The 23,199-nt window shown below is 46.5% G+C and overlaps 1 protein-coding gene across 1 annotated transcript in view; it reads left to right on the top strand.

The window, feature by feature from the left end:
• FARP2 (FERM, ARH/RhoGEF and pleckstrin domain protein 2) overlaps window positions 1–23,024 on the top strand; it is a 75,896-nt gene extending 52,872 nt beyond the window's left edge. Inside the window, exons 15-27 of the mRNA XM_030954048.1 lie at window positions 3,959–4,048; window positions 5,303–5,436; window positions 6,292–6,373; window positions 8,198–8,435; window positions 10,144–10,274; window positions 11,028–11,096; window positions 11,485–11,574; window positions 12,240–12,322; window positions 14,353–14,471; window positions 15,230–15,393; window positions 18,220–18,327; window positions 19,369–19,520; window positions 21,411–23,024. Coding sequence (XP_030809908.1) covers window positions 3,959–4,048; window positions 5,303–5,436; window positions 6,292–6,373; window positions 8,198–8,435; window positions 10,144–10,274; window positions 11,028–11,096; window positions 11,485–11,574; window positions 12,240–12,322; window positions 14,353–14,471; window positions 15,230–15,393; window positions 18,220–18,327; window positions 19,369–19,520; window positions 21,411–21,498 — 1,548 coding nt within the window. The 3' untranslated portion in view covers window positions 21,499–23,024. The remainder of the gene's footprint in view (window positions 1–3,958; window positions 4,049–5,302; window positions 5,437–6,291; window positions 6,374–8,197; window positions 8,436–10,143; window positions 10,275–11,027; window positions 11,097–11,484; window positions 11,575–12,239; window positions 12,323–14,352; window positions 14,472–15,229; window positions 15,394–18,219; window positions 18,328–19,368; window positions 19,521–21,410) is intronic.
• Window positions 23,025–23,199: the final 175 nt, after the last annotated feature.

The following is a 23,199-nucleotide window of genomic DNA, read 5'->3' as shown; positions in this document are numbered from 1 at the left end:
ATCATGGGCTTGCTCAGCAGAGCTGGCTGTTTTTGAAGTTGTCCTCTCCATGGCTGACCCTTCTGTCTGGAGAGAGGTGGACAGTGCTCTGGCCTTGCAGAAGCTTGAGACTCACTTTCTGGAAGGAGGGGGACAAAACTGCCCCTGACTTTTGCAGGTGAAGTGAGTCTCAAACCAGGAACAGCTTTGAGTCTTCAAGATGTGCTTGTGTCTGGGTGCTGCTCCATGCCTGGGCTGTTTTCTTTCTGCCTAGTGACAGAAACTTTCAACCACTGAGCACTGGTTGCTTTAACCAGGGGCTCCCCCACATGAGGTGGGGTTTTCCTCGCCCCCATGTAGAGCTCAGCATTTGCTGAATTTCTCCCAGTAGGATAAAGAGGTCCACACTAGAGTTCCATGACCATTTTTCTGGAAGATTCTCTGCTCTCCTTGCCTTGTTTACAGAGAGGTTTGTTGGCTCTGGTGCTTGAGAAGGATCCAGAACCTTCCATTACAGTGCAAGGAAGGCTCCACTGTCCAAACTCAGTTCTGTATGGAGTGTGGGGCCACACTGGCATCTGCAGTTTTCCATACAGCCACAAAGAAGAAACAACCACCTTGTGTGGTCTTTGCTTCTGCTCCTCTGCTTGCCCCATCCAGTGTTCTGGTTGTCTTACCTCTGGCAGGACCAGGATCCTCAGGCACCTGGTCACAGGCCCTGCTCTTTGGTGTCTTTACCACATTCTTGGGCACCTCCAGGCACTTTTGTGATGCTGTTGAGAAACACCCATGGTGTGGACGTGCTGTGAGTGCTTGCCAGGGGGAGGAAGGTTTAACCAGTGACTGGGAGCTGAGCTGCACACAACCCACCCCACTGGCAGCTTCCCTGTCTCATTTAGACTTTCTGAGGTAGAGTTTATAGCTTTGGCTGATCACTCTGCTGTTAGTTTCCATAGTTATTTTAAAAATAACTCCTCTCATTTATCCTTATAGCTTGGAAATAATGAGCAGAGACTGTGTTAGCTGAGTTAAATGTGAAGCCCAGCCCTTTCTGCCACATTCTGCAAGGTCTGGTGTTTTGGCAGCTTGTGTTCTCCTTCAGGCTGAAACTAATTTATGAGACTCCTTAGAAGGGAACTTCTCTTTATTGTATTGATCTTAAGCTTGATCAGCTCCTGAATATTCCAAAGCTTTGATGTCTATTCAGAGACATTGTTTTAAGTGAAACAGACACAAGAGGGAACCAGTGTGAATTTGGTTACCTTTCACAGGAGCTTTACAGCTTTGTTGTACAAGACAAATGTAATCTTGCAACATCTCACTGACTAGAGCTCTGATTTGAAGGTGATACTGCTGTAGTTCCACCTGGTTAATCAGGGCATGTTCTGCACACTCTCCAGCCCTCACAATGTGTGCTGTCTGCTCTTTGCTGCCATGGTGCTGCTGGTTCACTACTGATACCTTGAGAAAGATGAGGGGTTTTTTTCTTTCTTTCTTTTTAAATCACTGTGCTTTTCTTTCATCTCACCAATAGATTTCTCCCTGTTCCTTTTCATAAGGAGGTTGGTTGTAGCAACCCACTTTAAAAAGGGCATTGAAGCTGGGTTTTTTGGGGGGAGTTCCCCCACTCAGAGTTATTTTTAACACTTCTGAACCTGATGTTTGAAATGAAAAGTTAAACATTTTTGGCCATTACAAGTTCAGAGTAGAGCTCTTCACTCCCCACAAGCCGGGGTTGCTGCATCTGGTGAGTGTTGAAGGTTTCCAGGTGGGATTGTTTGTGCATTATATGGTGAAACATCAGTTTTTCCAAGTGGGGATCTTTGCCTGGATGGCTGCTGTGGCTGTAGAAACATTTTCTTTGGACTCCAGAAGGAGACTGCCACCTCAGAGAGTTCGTGTGTTTGGCTTTTGAGGCATGAGCTGATTTTCTTTCCCCTTGCGGAGCCTGAGCAGTGGTGAAGGTGTTTGGCAGGGCCCCTGTGCACTGTGACAGCCTTTCCACTCTGGTGCAGGGTCTGCCCAGCAGCTGCTGCCAGCACTCAGCACAAGGGGTGCACTTAGAACTGCTGCAAGCCTGAAAAAAAAACCAAGTTAAGGGCACTAAATTCCACCAGGGAGCAATTTGGAAAGAGCAGGAACTTCTGAGAATTAACAGAAAGGGCTGATGTGCTGGGGAGGGAGAAAGGAAGAGAAGGTGCCTGGGTAAAATAAAAGCCCTCTTGTGCCCCAGGTTAGCACAGAGTCAGCTGGAGAATGAGGCAGACACCTGCAGAAGTGTTCAGAGGTGGAGGAAAACATGATCCATGCAGGTTAAGAGAAGTGTTAGGTTATGACCATGGTGTGGTTTTGGTTTTTAAAGAAGTTCCCCCATCACTACCTGCCTGTGTGGAAGTCGTGCTCCCATTTCACACACCTGCACGCTCTGTAAGATTTGAAAGAAGTGCACTAAGATCCTGTACATAGTCCAGAAGAGGATGTACCCAGGGCTGTGTAAAAACATCCTTGACAGCAGAAACTCTCCTGTCTGTAAGGAGCTGCTGAGGCTGGGGTGTGAGATGGTGAAACTGTGTCACCTTAGGCTCCAGGGAGGCCAGGAAAATGAGGATGTTTCTTTTGGGAAGAGGCTGCTTAGGGTGGATGCCCACTGAGGTTCCACAGCATATGAGGCTGCAGTCAGGTAAATAGGCCAAGGAAAAAAGCCAAGATCAGGTAGGACTTTGCCTATAAGACAGGTAGATTGAAGGGGATGGCTGTGGAATGAGTAGGAGCATGTTCTCTGCTTCCTCCAGGGAGGGGGCTGACATGTGGAACTATAATAACTAGCATAAAATAACCTGAAAAGAGACTAGACAGTGTCTCAAAATTAATTATTTGAGGATACACTCCTCTAGGGATTATCTGGACTCAAAAGAGAGGTTATTGAGCAAGCAGGAGAATGTCTCCTCCATGGGTAACCCTGAGCTGGAGGATTGGGAAACGCTCAGTGGCTGTGCTGACAGCACTGGAGGCATCTCAAAGTGACTCTATAAAGAGAATTTTTAATTAGCTCAGAACATACAAGGAAACAGAAGAAAGAATTTTCAAAGCAGTGTTTCCCTCAGGAGGGGCAGAGATGGAGGAGACCAAATTTTGACATAACTCAGTGGCATTTGGCACAGAGCTACAGCACAGCACAGTGAACTAAGGAGACAAAGCAGTCCCTTACCTTGAAGAGTGACTAATTCCTTAATATTCCATGATTTTTAGTAATGTATGTTTTCAGACTAACTCTAATTTTGTGTTGTAACAGCACAACATCTCTTGCCACCATTTCATTCCTTTATTTTTCCATATCCATTCTGTCTTCTCTTTAAAAAACAGCCCAGAGCAATCATGCAGCCAACAACTGCTGTGGTTGGATTTTCTTTTTTTCTTAGCTAGTTAATCTGGTCTTCAAAGGAGTAGCTTGAGTAAAAGCTGTAAATGGAAATAAACAGTTTTGGAAAAGGACTGCTTGCAAATCTGTTGGGCTGTGTTTGGTTAGAGAAGTGTTTAAAATCTGGGTATCTTGGATTAAGTGTTTCCATATTTTTGTAAAGTGCTCTCTTGATTTGAGGTGGAAGTTCCTGTAATGGAAGTGTCCAAGGCCAGGTTGGACAGGGCTTGGAGCACCCTGGTGTAGTGGAAGATGTCCCTGCCTGTGGCAGGGGGCTGGAATGAGATAAGCTTGAAGGTCCTATCTAACCTAAACCATCTGTGATTCTAAGATAATTGACATATAATTGGCATTATTTTTAAATACTCTAACAATATAAAGAATATTTTATAGTAAAGTCAGCATTTGGGAATATGATACTGAACAAAGAGATGTCCTGTTGGTAATGAGCTGCTCCATTTGCACACAGCAAGGGGAAGTGGATGTGAGGTTTGAGCTGATGCCCAGGAGGAGATGGAGGTTTGTGTTTCAGTACTCACTGGTGTCTGTGTGTCCTTCCAGCGCTGCCCCACAGACAAGGCATACTTCATAGCAAAGGAGATCCTGGCCACAGAACGCACCTATTTAAAGGACCTGGAGGTCATTACAGTGGTAAGTGCCTTTGACTTTATTTCTTTTCCCTTTGTATGACAGGTTTGTGGTTGTTAGGTTAGAAAAATTTGGAATTTCTTCTTATGATGTAGCATAAACCATGAGCCAAGTAGCTGTCCCCTTCCTTGTTGCATAGCTCCTTCTGTGGGAGAGCAGATACCTTCCCTGGACTTCCAGCTGCATCCTGTGCCATCCTGGTGACTTAAACTTATGCTCTGAAAACTGTGAACAAGGAAAGCCTAAAAACATTTTGCAGGAGTCCCTTGCCTTGTTCATATTAGGTGATTTTTAGTAATCTGTGTTTTCAGGCTAACTCTGATTTTGTGTTGCAACTGCACAACATTCCATTTCAGTGATATCTGCCAGCTCTGCTTACAACCTGGCTGTCTTCTCTGTGGTTTTCCTTGGGAAGCTTTTAGACTTGTGCCTTTGGATCTGTGAGCAGATGACAGTTGCAAATGGCATCAAATCCATGGGGGTTTGAAGAGTTTCTTCTTATTTTGCTGCTTCTGTTTCTTCCTCCTCCTTTCACCCAGAATAGACAAGTGAGTCCCCTTTGGAGGGCAGCATGAATTTCTAGTTCATGTGCTTCTAAAAGAGCTTTTTTTGTTCATGAGCTCCATGTTTGAGCACTGTGACTGTTGCTTTTCTATAAGCTGTTGTTTTAATTTCATTTAAGAAAAGCTTGAGTCCCTCAATGCTGCGTGGCCTCAGTGGAGGTGTTCTCTGCAAGCTCATTGAGCACCATCTCACTCCAATTCCTCCTACAGGCTTCCCAGCACTTCTCCTAAAAGAAGGGGGGAAAATCTCAGAGGATTTTTGTAATATCCCCATCCCTGCCAGAAGCACTAAAGTGTGGAATGTGACCTCAACGAGATGTCTTCAGCTGAGTGACTGGCACAGGCTCCAGGCCATTGAGAGCAGTTTTATCTGCGTGGAAGTGGCAGCAGCTGGGGCAGCCACTGGGTAACTGACTGTCACTCAGCTGTCCCCAACCATCCCATCATTGCATTCAGAAACAAGCTTGTGCCCACAGCCAGCCATGTCCCTCATCTTCCTCATATTTGGCAAGGAAAAAAAATCCCATATTTCCATTTTTCACAAATTACATCTTCCCTAAATATTATTTCTTCCTCCCTGCTTTTTCCCTGTGCATACTCTCTCCTCCCCCATCACTTCAGGAGCAGGAATTTTCATGGTAACAATGAATTTCTGAAGCAGAGACAGTGATGAGACTTTCTGGCTTTCTGGCAGTGGTTCCGCAGTGCTGTGATCAAGGAGAATGCCATGCCCGAGGGCCTGATGACCCTGCTCTTCTCCAACATAGACCCCATCTATGAGTTCCACAGAGGCTTTCTCAAGGAGATTGAACAGAGACTCTCACTCTGGTAAGTGACCAGGGGGACCATTTTATACATCCTCACATCAAAACCAGACTGCAGTTGGTATTTCAGCATCAAGAGAAGCAAGGGGAAATCTTTTATGAAATTAAAGCTATGAAAACAGTACAAACCATCTTGCACAAAGGCCATTTTCCAATCTTTGCTTTGTATATAATATCCTGTACTTGTATGGCTTATGCACCAGCCTGAGGGTTTTGTAATCACAGAATCATTTAGCTTGGAAAACACCTTTAAGATCATCAATTGTTGATATAATCTGATAGTGTCTCTCAAGCCTTAGGAAAAAAAAAAAAGGAACACAAGATCAAAAAGATGATGCGTGTGTTTTTTCCACACATTTAATGAAATCTCCAAGTGAAAATCTAGGAAACATTTTTGTGATTAACATGGGAGTTTGATTCTTGCAATGCAGTTTATTTCACAGATGATGTTTTTAGTCTTTTAAACTTTTTATTACTTTCTCCTGACCTGACATGTTGTATATTACAGTATAACTCCCTTTCAGAAGGAGGTGATCAACATAAACACAGTATGAACAAAAATAAATTCACAAAATCAGGTGGGGTCGTGTTATGACATTTATGAAACATAAAGCTTTCAAACAGACTTTCACACAAGCTCCTTTCTAGTCCTTTCTCAGTTTTTTAAGCATGTCTTTATGTTTGCTGTTTTGTGCTGCATCCATATTTAACGTACCAAGTTTTCAATCTGAACAGTGAAATCAGAATGTCAAATGCCTACAGATTTTTGTGAATTACAAGGGAAGATGGAGGGAGAAAACACAAATTTCTTGATCCCCATGTGTGTTGCCTTCCCCTTTGCTCCTCCTGTGTGTTCCAGGGAAGGCAGAAGCAATGCTCATGTGAAGGGGGATTTCCAGCGCATCGGGGATGTCATGCTCAGGAACATGCACGCTCTCAAGGTAACACAGGGTGCAAGAACTGAAATTTGGGGATTATTGAGGTGTTCTGTTTGGTTTTGTTTTGTTTTGTTTTGTTTTGTCAAGGATCAGAGCTCAGGGTTAATATTTCCATTCACAGAATCCCAGGAGGGTTTGGGTTGGAAGTGGCCTTAAAGCTCATCTCATTCCATCCCCTGCCATGGCAGGGACACCTTCCACTGTCCCAGGTGGCTCCAAGCCCTGTTCAGCCTGGCCTTGGACACCTCCAGGGATCCAGGGGCAGCCACAGCTGCTCTGGGCACCCTGTGCCAGGGCCTCACCACCTGTTATGGTCTGGTTCTTAAAATTATTAGAAATGCAAAAAAATTAGAAATGCAAATGAGACCATATGCCAAAGTCGACAGTATGGGCTTTATTTAATAGTAAATATCAGAGAGAGAGAGGGAGGGAAGAGAAAGAAATAGAGAAGAGGTGGGGGAAACAGAAAGAGAGGGACAGAGAAAGATTAAAGAAAATATCACCACTCTGTGCATCCCACCAGCATCCTGATGATCCTGTCCCGCTGGTCTTCTTGGTGGTGAGGGTCCCCCACAAAACACAGAATCATTAATAGGGATTAATATGTGCTCAGGCCAGGTGGGATGCCCAGGTACCTTCCCTGGAGAGGGGCAAGTCTTACACAGTCTGTTGCAGCAGACTGAATCACTTTGCATCCCGTGCAGTCCTGTGGTGCAAGGCCACAGGAATGAGTCTGGGGAGCACTTTGGGGGGTCTTTGATGGATCATGACCCCCCTCAGCTGCCCTCCCACGTGCATGTGCCATGGATGTGGCCATGCTGGGGTTGGGGGTTTTACAACTGATCCAGTTGGTGTAGGGGAGGGTGGATGTTCACTGCCTCTGACCAGAGGTTTCACCACTCACCCAAAAGTCTCCCCTTTGTTTGGGGGTTCCATGCAAACCTGACCTTTTGGGCTATGGTCTCCCCCACCCAAACCCAGCCAGGAATGATTTTCTGCTAGGTGTGGCTTTCTTGGGCATGCATTCTTTTCCCTCTGCCTTGTTTATTCTCCCTAGACCCATGATTATTGAATAATAGTGCTCCCTTTATTTTATCAAGGCATCTTAACTCTCAGTCCAAAGTTCCAGTCAGGCATCTTCAGGGAGGGCTGGGCTTCTGTGGCTGTAGCTTCTTTAGACAGCAGGAAAAAGGTTCCTAACAAAGTTTTAGCCATGAACTATCAGATTCTGACACCACCCTCACAGGGAAGAATTTCTTTCCAATATCCCATCTAAACCTTCTCTTTTCAGTCAGTCTTGAAGTAACTTGCAAGCAGTTATTGTTGAGAAATAATTTAAAAAGAAAAGGTGGTAAAATAATTGCAGGAAGGCTTTGTATCACTGTTGCTTATTTAGCCACCTACATTTACCTTGAGAAAAGGTGTTTGTTGTTTATTCAGCAGAAAACAAAGAAAAGTTATTTATTTAGCACCCCTATCGAGACCTTGATTCACAAGGTTATTTAATTTAAAAATATACATATTTTTTAAAGGCAGAATAATTTCTTCTGAAATGAAATCAGCTTTATTTGGTGCAGAGTGCCTATGTGGGACAGTTACATTAGTGCTGCAGTAGTTGAGTAATTGTTTGTTTAAAACCAATGGCTTGAATGGGAGTGCAGGAGTGTGGGACTGCTATTTCCACCAGCATTTGGTATTCCCAGCAGGCACGGGCACAATGCCATACAAACACCTATTTTGACCTTGGCTGGGAGCTACCTGCCACTTCATTTAATGATGAAAGATTGTTTTCCTTTGATCCAAGTCACTTTTTGTCCATTTCCACAGGAGTTCACCGGTTACCTGCAGAAACACGACGAGGTCCTGACGGAACTGGAGAAAGCGACCAAACGCCTCAAGAAGCTGGAGATGGTTTATAAGGAATTTGAGCTGCAGAAGGTTTGCTACCTGCCCCTCAACACCTTTCTGCTCAAACCCATCCAGAGACTGATGCACTACAAGCTGATCCTGGGGAGGCTGTGCAAGCACTACACAGCAGAGCACCGGGACTTCGCCGACTGCCGCAGTGAGTGAGCGCCCAGTGCTGGGGAAGATGAAACAGGAAAGCCTTATAAATATGATTGCCTGGCAAAAGATTTTGAGAATATAGAAACTATAGGTGAAATTGAAATGAAAGCAAGCTTTGAGATACCTCAGTTACTGAACAACTGGAAAACAATGGTGTGGCTGGCTGAAGGTAATCCCCTTTTGATGGAACAACACCCTCTGCTTGCAGACAGGCCCAAGGGTCAGAGCAGACCCTGCCAGCTTGGCAGAAGGGCCCAAAGAGGAGTTTTTAGGGTTTAAAGTGTAACACAGTATGGTAACGTAATGATTCTTATAGGCTGTATGTAAATGCTATAGCATTTGTATCTTATACTAGATTGGTTAGTGAGAATTAGAATATTCAACACAGAAGAAGATTTATGGTATTGTAATGGGAACCTCGCTCTCTTACCCCTTTTACTCTCTTACCTTTTTTACTCCCTTACACTCTTAACCTCCTACTCAGTTACCCTCTCATCCTCTCTACCCCTCTCCTCTCTGGGACCTGCTCTGAGCTGTGCCTGGCAGCTCCCAGCAGGGCCCTGCACCCAGGCCCTTTGCAATAAACCCCAAATCCCAGCAGGGCCCTGCACCCAGGCCCTTTGCAATAAACCCCAAATCCCAGCAGGGCCCTGCACCCAGGCCCTTTGCAATAAACCCCAAATCCCAGCAGGGCCCTGCACCCAGGCCCTTTGCAATAAACCCCAAATCCCAGCAGGGCCCTGCACCCAGGCCCTTTGCAATAAACCCCAAATCCCAGCAGGGCCCTGCACCCAGGCCCTTTGCAATAAACCCCAAATCCCAGCAGGGCCCTGCACCCAGGCCCTTTGCAATAAACCCCAAGTTCCTGACCTGGCTGCAGAGATCTCTCGTCTCTGTCCCTCCCAACCATGCTGCCCCCTGGCTCCTACAGCCCAGCCCTGTCCTGCTGGCAGCACCCTCCCCATGGGCATCAAAACTCTGCCTGTGCCCTAGAAACACAAGAATTATACACTCATAGAATCTCAGGATGGTTTGTGTTGAAAGGGAGCTTAAAACTCAGCTCATTCCCCTTCCACTATGGACAGGGATAGTTTTGCTAGACCAGAACGCTCAGAGCCCTGTCCAGCCTGACCTTGAACACTTATTTTCAGTTAGGTTCACAAATTTAATGTAAGTGCCTCCTTTTCCTGGCATTCCAGGAAGTTGTTTTCTTATGATGGTTCCCAAAGCTGGAAATTTTGTCCTTTTCTTGTCTCCTAACAGGGAAAAAAAGAGGAGTTTTTTTTACAAACTTTTTGTCTTTTAGATGTAAAAATGTGACCAAAAATGCTTGTTTTGCAGCATCAGAAGTGTGTGTAGTAAAGTCCATTCATGGCAAAGTAATTTTTGGCAGAAATAGTTTGATTTTCTCATTTACTTTCAGCTACATGGTAAATGGGTTTTGTTTAAGCAAAATCTCAGATACACAATGATCTCCAGAAGCATAGGAAATGCTGTGAAGTCACTTGCTCTTTTTACCTTTCTCTAAAATACACTTAAATTGGCATTTGGACTGGATGATTGTTGTAGGTCCCTTCCATATGAACCATTCTGTTCCAGAATTGGCTATAAATTTCAGATCTAAATTTCAGATTCAGTTTTCCAGGGGTGAAATGGGTGCCCTGGGTTGCTCTGCTCTGGTCCCACTGGTGCTGTTCTCCACACAGATGCCCTGAAGGAAGTCACAGAAATGACCTCACAGCTGCAGCACAGCCTCATCCGCCTGGAAAACTTCCAGAAGCTTACAGAGCTGCAGCATGACCTGATTGGGGTAGACAATCTCACAGCACCTGGCAGGGTAAGTGCCTCTGCTTAGTTTTTAGGGCCTTTGCTGGTTTTATCTCCAAGGAAGTGCCTTTGAAGTGAGGATTTGCCATCACTGCCCCTCCGGTCTGTGTAACTTCATGTAACTGTCTCTTAGTGGGTGCCATGGATGATGGATCATCACCTTGGTGATATTCTGATCAGAAAAGCTTCTGCTTAAACTCTAGCTGCAGTTTTGTGTTCCCAGTACAGATACTGGGTGTGCTGGGGTGTGGTGCTCTGAGTTTGTCCTACTGGAAATGCACTCCCAGCTCTGCTTGAGTCTGCCTGGTGCAAACTCAGAGAGCACAGGGATGGTGAGAGCCACAGCACTGGGCTGAGCTGGTGTGGGTGCCTCTGTGTTACAGGAGTTTGTGCAGTTCCTGCCTGGATTTTTGTTTCTTTGTTTTTGATAGATGTACTGGGCATAAATACAGGAGCATCGCATGGGCTTTGGGGATGCTCTGGCAGTCACTGCAGTGGGATGTAAGTGTGACAGGTGAACTGCTGGTGTCCAACAGGAATTCTGCTCCTTTCCCTTCTCTTCCTTCACTGATTTAAATGCTGGCTGCAGCAAGGAGCTGATTCATGTCACAAAAAAGGAAGGAAAGTGTCATCGGGCCCCTAAGAAATCTGTTAGTGGTCATTGCTGGGCACCAATCAACATCTGTGTACTCTGGGATGAAAATAAAATTCCCTCAAGTCAGGAAAGGTCAAACACGGTTTAACTTTTTCCTTTCCCCTGCAGGAGTTTATCCGGGAAGGTTGCTTGTACAAGCTCACTAAGAAGGGCTTACAGCAGAGGATGTTCTTTCTGGTAGGTGTTGCTCCTGACTTTTATAAACCCAAATTCCTCAAGATAAAGTTGTTGGGGAAGTGTGTTTTCATGTGCTTGTGCTTAAAATCAGCACCTGAGACTGAAAACTCACTCTAAGCAATGTTTTTAGAGGGTGTGGTTGTGGTACTACTCTCCGGTCAACTTGGTTCCTTAATGGCACAGAGTTTCAACAGAATTAAAAATTTAATTTCCTCTTTTATGAGTAAACAAAACAGAGGTTGGAAGGGTAGCTGGCCAAACTGACTGATAAATGGCATTTTTCATGCATCTACAGTGGCCTTTAAACAACAGATTTTTAAGGAGATGTCAAAAAATCCTTGGCCCTGCTGCTTTCAGAGCACTGATTGTTCTCTTCCTGCCTTTCCAGTTCTCAGATATGTTACTGTACACAAGCAAAGGGGTCACAGGGACAAATCAGTTCAAAATCCACGGACACCTCTCTCTGCATGGCATGTTGGTAAGTGGTTCCATGTTGCACCACAGGGTTAAGGAAATGGCTTTGCCTAAGGCAGGCTGAGGAAATCCTTCAGGGCAGGAGGACCAAAGCCACAAACTGCTCCAGGGCAGGTCTCAGCAGCAATTGGACCTTGATGTGTGTCAAACAGAGCTTTCTTTATCTGCAGGTGATCAGTCTGTTCCTTCCACATTAGCAAAACAACTGGAGCACACCCTGTTGCCCATTCATTTTCACACTGCTCTGAGAGGCTGATCTGGAAATAGGGATTTATTTACCCTGGTGTTTTGTCCCCCTGCACACACCTGGGCATGTAATCAATCCTCCTGCCTCCCCACACCTTTTCTAACAGGATTGTTCTTTCTGTCTTTGGTTTGCAGCTGATAGTGCTTGACCCCCCGGTGAGTAATGAGCCAAATCTGCTCCAACCCTTCCTTTCCCTGCCCTGCTGGAAGTGCTGCTGTGCCCCTGCAGTAGAAACACACCATAGATTTTCATAGAGAGCCAAAATAGACTTGAAAGTAGCTGGTATTCATCAGAGTTGCTGTTCTGCACTCCCTGCAGCCAGGCTGGAATCCTGTTTGACTCCAGTCCCAGCCAGCACAGGACAGTTTTAGTGTTTATTGGTGCCTGAGCACTGATGAGAAAAATCTTCTCTTTTCCTGCAGGTGGAGGAGAGTGAGAATGAATGGTCTGTCCCACACTGCTTCACAATCTATTCTGCACAGAAAACCATAGTGGTGGCAGCCAGGTAATCCTGCTTTTCCTGTGGCTTTGATGGATTCCTTCTCCAGAAAGTTACTGCTCAAGTGGTGCAGAGCCAGAGGGGTGTTCATGCATCCTCTGGACTGCAAAATAAGCCCAGGACTCTGCACAGCTCCTTTTTCAGTGTTGAATTTTTGGGCAGGAGCAGTTAGTTTGTCCTGGGCTGATCCCAGGGTGGGCAGCAGGAAAGGGATTGGGATTGTGCCCCTCTGCCCTGCTCAGGTGAGACCCCACCTGCAGAGCTGCCCCAGCCCTGGGCCCAGCACAGGAGGGACCTGGAGCTGCCGCAGAGAGCCCAGAGGAGGCACCAGGGTGAGCAGAGGGATGGGGCAGCTCTGCTGGGAGGAAAGGCTGGCACAGCTGGGGTTGTTCACCTGGAGGGGAGAAGCTGTGGGGTGACCAAATTGTGGCCTTGCAGTGCCTGAAGGAGCTGACAAGGAAGATGGAAAAAGGCTTTGGACAGGGGCTGCAGGGACAGGAAAGGGGGAATGGCTTCCCACTGCCAGGGGGCAGGGTTAGATGGGAGATTGGGAAGGAATTGTTCCCTGTGAGCTGTGGCTGCCCCTGGATCCCTGGAAGTGTCCAAGGCCAGGCTGGACAGGGCTTGGAGCCACCTGGGACAGTGGAAGGTGTCCCTGCCATGGCAGGAGTTAAACTTTTAGGTCCCTCCCAACCCAAACCATCCTGTGATTCTGTGTTTCTATCTGACCCAAAGCACAAACAGCAGCAATAAGTTTGCCATTGTGTTTGTTTATTTGGGAATTGCCAGTGTCATCCTTCAAACCGTTTCAGGAGACAAAAATCTAAATGTACAAATATTTTAGAATGAAAATTCAGAACATTGGAATTGCTGTGAGGAGGGGAGAGTTCCTGCAGAAACTCATGGAGGAAGCTGGGGAAAAATTAAAGGCTGACTTGGAAATAAAACCAATCCTTTTTCAGCCTCAGTTATCCCTGTGCAGTGAGCTTGGTGCCTTTTTGTAATTAGGGTGGCTCCTACACCTGGAGTCAGGATCAGCTTTAGGAGTTTTTGTCTTTCTGCAAGTCTGCTGTGAAAACCCAGCTGGAATCAGGAATGCCAGTGATGCAGGGTGGGAGCACTAAATCTCAACCTTAAATCACAGGGGTTTTACTGCTTGCTGACCTGTTCTTGAAAAATAACCACTGCAGTATATTTATAAATCAGGTGTGTAGTGGCACAGGAGCCAATACCTTTGGTATGCAGATGTATTTTTTAAATTCCAACCTAACACCTGAGAATGCAATTTTTTTTTAAGATCAACCATTTCTCAGCAGCTGTGAGTCATAAGGTGCTTGAAAGATTCCTAAATTTAGAAAAATAAATATAATTTTTACCTTGTCATGACTTTAAAATAGCTCAAAGGTTACCTGTCAAAAATAAAAATTGCTGCAAGGCTTAGACCACATGTGGAATTTTCAGTCTAAATTAAAAACTTACAGAAAAAAGAGGTGGTTACCAAAACAAAGAAATGTTGTGGCTGTGTCTAAAGCCAAACCTTCCACTGTTGCATCCCTGTGGATACAGATACACCTCAAAGGGCTGTGAAGGTCTCACCTTGTAGGATGCTGGGAAGGGGGAAAGAAGTTTCTTCTTCCGTGCTCTGGGTTTTACTTGGTTGAGATGTCAGGTCCTCTTTAAAAGATGGGCTGTGCTTCATGCTGCTATTTATCTTTCAAAAAAATCATGGCTCATATCCCCCAGAATGTTCCAGAATTCCTCTCCTGACCCTTGCCAGCTGTCTGTTCATTTTATTTGCTGTAAAGTTCATGTGTTTAATTGTTAATTTAGTCTTGTTTCAAGGCTTGATTGTAGATGTGGAGGCTGTATGAGGTCAGTTTTCTCTCTGGAAAGCTCCAGCTTTGGAAGAATTTTAATTTTGGTTTTATTTATCTGATGGAAGGATACTGCCCCTTGTTTTGGGCAGTGACTGTGCCTTCAGCCCCTGGGCACAGCTCTGGGCTGGCAGATGCCCATTGCCACTGCTTCCCTTGCAGCACCCGCCTGGAGATGGGCAAGTGGATGGAAGATCTGAATGTGGCCATTGAGATGGCCAAGAAATCCACAGAGAAATCCGAGATGCTTCTGGAAAATTCTGTCTGCAACCGCTCCAACAGTAAGTGCTGTTCCCTGCCCCCCTGAAAGCAGCAGGTGTCCTGTGCTTTCTGCTTTTCCTTTTGTGAGTTTCATGACATAAATGACATATTTTTATAGTTCATATGATAATGGAGTTAATTGGGCTTTGCTTTTAATCAAAAGAGATATGCTTGTCTTCCTAGACTGATGTTCAAGGGAGCTTTAAATGCAGCAGAGATGTTCCCATTGCAGAGTTGTTAATTTTATAAGGTCCCTTATAAAGGGATTTTATAAAATCCTAAAAACCCTCACATAGATTTTTTTCACTTTAATTATGTGGTGAGTTTTTTTTGTCCAAAATGTAGTGTCTCTGGAGGTCAGCTTTTACAGCCCAGTATTCCTGTGCCTGTCTGGGGGTGGTATGGCTGTGCTGAACATGGAGTATTTTTTCTTGGAGACCTCTGTTCTGTTCCTTGCCTCAAGGAACAGAACTGTCACAGCGCTGACTCAAACCCCTCTGTGATTTTATTCTAGTGGAAGGTGTCCCTGCCCATGGCAGGGGGTTGGAATGATGAGCTTAAAGGTCCCTTCCAACCCAGACCATCCTTTGATCCTGTGAGCCAGCTGCCTCAGGCAGAACTGAGTGGAAACCCAGACTGACGTGCTCAGAGTGGTGTAGGAGCTGTGTAACCAGTTCAGCTGAACTTGGCAGGAGAAAACCTTTCTCAGGCATCCCAACTTCTCTTCCTTTTCTGTTGCACAGTTTACTTAAACCACTGCCCCATTCTCCTCCGGCAGGATCCTCTGATGAGGTGTCAGTAGAGCAGGAGTCAGAAGATGACATTCACTCCTCCCGTAGCTCCCTGGACAGGCAGAGCCAGCCCCGTGCCAACACCACGGTGCACGTGTGCTGGTACCGCAGCACCAGCGTCTCCATGGCCGACCACAGCGCGGCCGTCGAGGTACCCGGGCCAGCCCTGGCCCCTCCTGCCCCTCTCGGCCTGGCAGAGCTGCTGTGCCCAGGGAGAGCGTGGGCACCCACCACCTCTGCATGCTGTCCCCTGTCTGCCTGTCTGTGTGTCTGCTCTCCGTGCAGCAGGGCTTTGCTTGGGCAGCGGGAACAAAGCGGGGAAGGTTTAAAGGAAAGCCAGGATATGCTGGGGCTGAATTGGGTGTCACCCTGCTTTGCTGGAGGACTGAGCATCCCCTGTGCTGGGCACTGCTGGGCACTGGCACTGCTGCTGCACTGCTGGGCACTGCTGGTGCACCTCAAATCCTGGGCTCAGTTTTGGGACCCTCATGACAAGAAGGACATTGAGGGCTGGAGCGTGTCCAGAGAATGACAGTGGAGCTGGGGGACGGTCTGGAGCACCAGGAGCAGCTGGAGGGGCTCAGCCTGGAGAAAAGGAGGCTCAGGGGGGTGTTTTTTTGTGTGTGGTTTTTTTTTTGTTTTGTTTTGTTTTATTTTTGGGTTTTTTTAAGAAAAGGCTTTATTCAAAAGAACTGCATGGTTTTTATCGAGTGCTCTGATAGATTCTATTCTATTGGCTAACTTACAGAAACATCTTTCTCACACACTGTCCTTGAGAGGAACAGAAAAATAAAGTAGAAAAGCACTACTTGCAAATTGTTTATAGTCAACAAGTTATCACATCTTTCTAGCTCCCTAAAGCTTTTCATAAGCTGCTGTGAGAAATGCTTGCCATTTCTCTGTCCCATGGCATCTACAGGGGGCACCTTCTGGCTTTCCACAACTCCTGACAGGAGGGGGCAGTCAGGTGGGCGTTGGGCTCTGCTCCCAGGGAAAAAGGACAGGACAAGAGGGAATGACCTCAAGCTGCACAGTGGAGGTTCAGGTTGGGAATCAGGAGGAATTTCTTAGCAAAAAGAGTGGTTAAGCATTGGAACAGGCTGCCCAGGGAATGTGTGGATGTGGCACTTTGCCAAATTGTTCAGTGAGAGTAGCTCAAAGGTTGGACTTGATGATCTTGGAGATCTTTTCCAACCTTAATGATTCTATGATTATAATGGTTCCCTCTCCATAACATTTTCCTTTAGAGACTGACTGTGCTGTACTGAGCTCTGGTTAGCTGCTGTACTGCACCCAGAATTAAGAGGGAATTCATTTGGAATTCTCTGCCCTTCCCTTGCTGGCAGGACTGGGCAGCCAAGTGTCTTTTCATGGCAGCATCATTTTATGCTGAGCAGAGATGTTGATTGTGGAGGTGTCCAAGGCCAGGTTGGATGGCTGTCAGAGCAGCCTGGCCTAGAGGAAGGGGTCCCTGCCCATGGCAGGGGTTGGAACCAGATGAGCTCTAAGGTCCCTTCCAACCCAAACCTTTTTGGGATTCTGTGAGCCACTGGTTCCTGCAGTCTTGCTGTTCCTCACAGTGCAACAAGGCAGCACTGGTGGCACATTTGGGCATTGAATCCTGCAGATTTCGAGGCTGATCAGCACAGCACTCCTTACACTGCTTGCAGCAACTCTAGTTTTACTTTAGGCAGCAGTTTGGCAGGGCAGGACACCTGCCTGGAGGCTGGGGAGACTTCCAGGAGTGGGAAGGGCCCTAAATAACATGGACAGAAAAAGGAGATCACTAACCTGACAAAAGCAATGGGCCAGGGGGCTGCAGCTGTGTCTGTGCCTGCCTGTCCTGCTCTGCTCTTGAGGCACTTATTCAAGTGGGGTTAAAAGTTTGGGCCCTGGAGCTCCTGTGTTTTTCTGATAGAGACCTTGTGGATCAGCTTGGTAAGGGAAGTGCTGTAGGTGTGACCTGGGCTCGAGGTACAGACATTGGGCACTTGAGCTGGCTGCTGTTGTGGTTTTGTTGGAGGGGCCAGGCCTTTCCCTGCTGACACCTGGGGAAAGACAGCAGCTGACAGTTCTGTGCATGGATAACAAGCCCACGCTGCTGCAGGCTCTGGGATGGAATGTGTGAGTTCCTGCACTTGCTCTCACTCTGACCTGTTCCATGTTCTAACACCGTCATTTTTCTCACAATCCCTTTTCCTTTGACAGACGCCTTTCTTGCATCACTCCTCTCACCCTAACATTCTGTTTTTCTCTTTCTCTCCCCCTTTCTCTGCTCAGTTTTCTGCTCTCTTGCTGTTTCTCCAGAGCTTCCTCCTCGCTATTTGCTGGGCCAGGCCCAACGGCCCAACACAATCACCCATGTTTGTTGGTACCGGAACCAGAGCCTTTCCCTGTCTGATTACTTGTGCATGATCCAGGTAAAGATGCCTCTCACATGTTGTGCTGGTGGGGAGGAGCCATGGGATGCCCAGGAAAATGTCCTGCTTCCTAACTGCTCATGTGAGGATCTTCATCCTCAGAGGCAGACGTGTGCCACTGCCTTGTTAAGACAGGATTTCCTCCTGTTTATGCCTCAAAAAATGGTTCTCTCTGTAAATCTACCACATATGCTGTCTTTTTACAAAATTACAAAATTCCTATGTTGCCATTCCATGCCAGAGGTTTCCCTGTGCTGCTGGCTGACCAAGGCAGTGGTGTTCCCCTCCCTGCAGCCCCTTCCACGCCAGCTTTGCTTCGTGTAGCTGCCATGTGTTGTTTCTCTCCCAGCTCTGCAGTCCTCTGTTTCCTCTCCTGCTTTATTTCCCTTCTCACACAGTGTGTTCCACGTGGCTTTCCTGCATGTCAGAAAGGGTGGCTGGAAGGGGAGGGACCCTGGTGGCTGTCACCATGCCTGGGTGAAGGGACACAGCAGCGTTGTGCTGCAGCAGGATGGCAGCCTGTGATTTCAGGGAATTCTCTTTTCCTTCTGTGCCAGAACCAGCTCTCTGGGTATTTGCTGAGGAAGTTCAAGAACAGCAATGGCTGGCAGAAACTGTGGGTTGTCTTCACCAACTTCTGCTTGTTCTTCTACAAGACACACCAGGTGAGGGGGTGGTGGGCAGGGTCATGGGGGCACCTGAGGATCTTGGGCTTTCAATCACTGCTGTTTGAGGGACAGTCCAGGGGAAGAGGAGGTAATTCATAGTGAAGCTGGTCTCTGGAAGGCTGTGGGCACTTCTGTAGGGGGATAGAATATAAGAAAATAAAGATAGTGTAGAAAGTAATCTTACCCCTAAGGAGTTGCAGCTGGGCCAATTATCAAAGATTAGGAACAGGCCTGACTTTAGCAGGCCACAGCTGTAACCAGTGAGAAGAAGATGCTATAAAAGAGTGGCGTGGCTGGGTGAGAAGGGAACTGGAGTCAGTTGGCTGCTTTGTGAAGAAGAAAGAGCCAGTACTCTGAGGAGCAGCCCATGAGAAACACCAAGAAGGTGTGAAACTTTTGTGATAAGGAGACAACAGTATGGAACCCCTGCAATAAGATGGCAGCAGACTTCTTGTGGAACTTAATCAGAATTTCCAGTTCTGATGGTTCTGAACTTCTGTGGGTGAGGGGGAAATGTCTCCTCATGCAGTGACTGAGGGATGTGAGGGACACAGCAGCCTTTGGGCCTTTGCCCACTTCTCTCTGTGCTGGGCTTCAGCTCAGCCTGACAGGCTCCAGGGATTTTCTGCCCATAGTGCATTCAGCACCTGCTTGATAATGAACTGTGGTGCATGCAATTTTTTGATCTTATTAACCAAATAAACTGTCTTAACCCAGTAATTGGGTTATTCTGGCTTCTTGCCTTGAGGTCACATTTCTTTTGTGAGGGTTACTTCACTTTTTTTGTCAGATGTGTCCTTCAAGTTCCATAGAAAGGGTGCAGAGAAGAAGGAGGGAGCCCAGGAGGCAGGGTTGGGCAGAGCAGCAGAAGTTAAATAACAATAAAAAAATGAAAAGAGTTGGGGGAAGGTTTAATCATAAGCTGTTGGTGGCCTTGCAGAAGAGCTCTCCTGTTGTCTCCTGAGCAAGAGTGCACAGCCCTCCCCTGTGGGACACGGGGTGCCTGGCACTCAGGGCTGGGCTCTTGGGCTCTTGCAGGATGATTATCCCCTGGCCAGCCTCCCCCTGCTGGGCTACACGGTCAGCTGCCCTGTGGAGGCAGATGGCATTCACAAGGATTATGTCTTCAAGCTGCAGTTCAAGTCCCACGTGTATTTCTTCAGGGCTGAGAGCAAATACACCTTTGAGAGGTAATTTTCTGTTTTCTCTGTCTTGGTTTATAACCTGCTCTTAACTCAGTGGTTGGTTATTCCATCCTCTCTTACAGTAATCAGGGAATGTAGGGAGTGATTGGCATGTGACTCCATTGATTCAGAATGCTGAACAGTTGCTTTATCAAAACTATATTATATTACATTGTACTATAATATATTAAAGAGGTATTATACCATACTATACTAAATTACATACTAAAGAAAACTGGTGACTGTCTCCTGACAGTCAGGACACAGCTTTGAGTGATTAGTTAATTAATATTAACCAATTATTATTAACCAGGGAATGATTGGCATGTGACTCCATTGATTCAGAATGCTGAACAATTGCTTTATCAAAACTATATTATATTACATTATAATATCCTATATTAAAGAGATACTATACTAAATTATCATACTAAAGAAAATACTAAATTAATAACAATATTTTTATTGTAAATTAAGACAATAATTACTAAATTAAATACAATAATTACTAAATTAAATACAATAATTACTAAATTAAATACAATAATTACTAATTACAATACTAAAGAAAACTTGTGACTGTCTCCTGCCAGTCAGGACACAGCTTTGAGTGATTGGTTAATAACATGAACAACCATCACCAGAATCCAATCACCAAATCCCTTCAGGTAAACAATCTTCCTAACACATTCCACATGTGCAAAAACAACAGGAGCAGCAAGTAGAGATAAGAATTGTTTTCTCTTCTTCTCTCTGTGCTTCTCCAGGAAAAATCCTGTGAGAGAGAATTCTCTCTCTCTCTCTATTCAGAGGATGTGAATGCCACACTCTCTTTCCTCCTAGTCTGAGTGATCTTCCAGCACATTCTCAGGAATAACATTGCCTTCTTCTCCCCACCAATGATATTTGGGAATCTCTTCTCTGACAGAACCCTCATGTGTGTCTGGGGGGGAGCTGGGGATATACCTGGAGCTGTGAGCTGTGCTTTGTGCCAGGAGTCTGGGGCTTCCTTGGGGCCAGGGAGGAATGTGGGAGGGGAAGGGCTGTGGGTGCTCAGCTCCTCCAGCTCTTTGGGAGTCAGATTCCCAGGTTCTGTAAAGAGTTTTTTGGTTTTTATCTTCCATCTCTGGGAACAGAAGTTACAACATGAGGCTGAGAGCCACAAGTGCAGGGCTCCCTTTCACTGGTCTGCTTTCTCTGTAATTATCTTATTATTATCCTCTATAATTACAATTAATTGCTCTTAGGGGCTTCCACAGAGAGTCTAAACTGTGTGAAATGCACCACAAAACTTTGCTGCTGTGTTGAGAAGCCCTGCTCTGGGTCCTGCCATGCAGGGTGGTATTGGCAGTTTTGGAATGTGGTTTTACTGAGGTGTCACATGTCCCCCTTCCTTGGGAGAGTGTCACACACTTGTGAACAGCTGAGGTATCAGCTACCTGAGCCATAAGTTGTGCTCTTTAATGCACTGGGCTCATGGTAGGGATTTCAGGGCAAAAATATCCAATTCACAGTGGATTTGTCTTGTTTTTTTCTCTGTTGCTTTGCTTTCTTCCACAGGAGCAAGGCTGTTACCTATTTCCTAATTTATTGTTAAGAAAAGCAGTAATTATTATCAGCTTGTCATCCTTGATAACACTGAGGAGAGAGCACAGTGAGCTCTCATGAGAGGTCTCGAGCTCAGAGCACTGCAGACTCATTACTTGGACAGGCAGCCACGTTCTGCAGGGATCTGCCACATCTCAGGGTGTCCCTTTGAAGAGTTAATTTTCCAGAAGACTTGTAAAAGAAAGAAAATGGCTGTTTTGGAGGATTGGGAAAGAGATACAGCTCATAACAAAGGACAAGATTCCCTGTGAATGAGGGTTAAACATTTCTCATGTCTGTTCTTGGCAGGTGGATGGAGGTGATCAAAAGAGCCACCAGCTCTCCAGCCAGGTCGAGCCTGCTGCTCCCCAAGGAGAAGGACACTCACACAGAGTGATGTGGGGCAGAGCTGGATCTCTGCTGGCAACACCAACACAACAGGCGGGAACAGGAGGCTCTGGAGTTGGCAAAGCAAAGAGCCAGGAGGCTCCTTCCCCCCAGAATGGAAAGTGGGAGTGAGGGGCTGCAGCCAGGGCTCACATCCATTCCCAAAGGTGTGGAAGAGGGGCAAGTCTGTTCCAGCTGGACCTACTCAGAGAGAACCCAACAACTGCACCATCATGGAGGGGTTCTTGTTCCATGGTACCTGTACAGTGACACCTTTACCTGCCCTGAGGGCAGGTCCCACCTTCTTTTTACATCTTGACTGGATGCTCAGCACACAGGGGAGAAACCCAGCAGCCTCCAGGGGTGCAGCTGGCTGGCAGCAGTGGGTGCCAGGGCTCCCTGCCCTGGCTGCTGGTGGAGCTGGCAGCACAGCCTGTCCTGCTGCTGCTGTAACCTCAGCCTGCTGGCACAGCTGCCTCAGACAAACACGGACACACCACGTGCTGCCTCACTCCCAGCTCATTGTGAACAGCCACTGCAGCTCTCCCAGCACAGCTCTGCTCCTCAGGAGCTGCCAAGGCAGCAGCTTTCCAGGCAAGCTGAGTCTCTGTGGAGGTGTTGGTGGATTGTGGATTGGTGCAGGGGGTGCATGGTTTGTCCTCTGAACTCAATCACTGTTTTCATATCACAGCTCCAGTTTCTTTATCCCTTAGTAGGAGTTAAGTAAGGCATGGGATGGCAAACACTCTCCACTCTGGTGTGGGTGATGTTTTCAAGGCATTTAAGCACTGTAGGAGAACAAGCCTCTGGAAGTCACTGTTGCTTGTGCTTTTGTAATGCAAAGACTTTTGAAAATCCCTAATCTTCTATTCCAGTTTGGGGTGGGATCCATCTTCTGTTTCTCATGAAGGTGTGAAAGTCACTGGATTCCAGATGGAGCATTAGTGTCTGTGGACTCTATTAAATTTCTGTATTAAATCTGAAATGTTTGCAGCTTGTTCTCTTTTGTACAGCTGTCACCTTTGGGTGCCTCCACAGAAGGACTGACATTTGCTAAGTGCCACAAGGTGCTGTTGGACGTGGCTTTGATGGGCTGTGGGGACTCTGGTTTATATCAGATAGCAAAGTGTTTGTGTACTAATGGAAGGAACAAGGCAGTGAAGCAGTGAAAGCAAAAAGAAAGTGTTGCATGCTGTGGGGATGGAGGAGTGTGGAGGATCCCATGGGACAATGGGATGGACAGAGGCCAGCACAAGTGTTCAGGTATGGTCTCAAGCATTTGTGGGATGAGGACTGAGGGGAGGGGGAATCCAGAGGGATTTTCTTGCCAGGCATTTGCATCCTAGAGGAGTGAGTGCAGACCCAGCCTTTGCCACCGCTGTCACAAAGACCATTGTCCCATCTAAGTTAAATGTACTTAATTTATTAGTGTCTTCATTTATTATTTTTTAAATTACCTGTTGTAGGTGTATCCATGTGGATTGATTAGACATGTTATACTGTGGCTGAATATGACTGTTCAAAGTAAATAGCATCTTGGTATAAAACTTTCTCAGCCTCTTATTCCTGAGCTCACCATCCCCATTCCTGGGCCCACTAGCCAGGTTTATCTTACTCAGTTTTCCACGACTCTGGATCTCAGCTCACCCTGTACCAAGTGCTCTCCATCCAAAGTGGGGCTCCCACAGTGAGCAGGAGTCTTCCCTGAAGG

The sequence above is a fragment of the Camarhynchus parvulus genome, chromosome 9 (genome assembly GCF_901933205.1).
Source record: "Camarhynchus parvulus chromosome 9, STF_HiC, whole genome shotgun sequence".
NCBI classification, from domain to species: Eukaryota; Metazoa; Chordata; class Aves; order Passeriformes; family Thraupidae; genus Camarhynchus; species Camarhynchus parvulus.
This window is presented reverse-complemented; position numbering and strand designations above follow the sequence as displayed.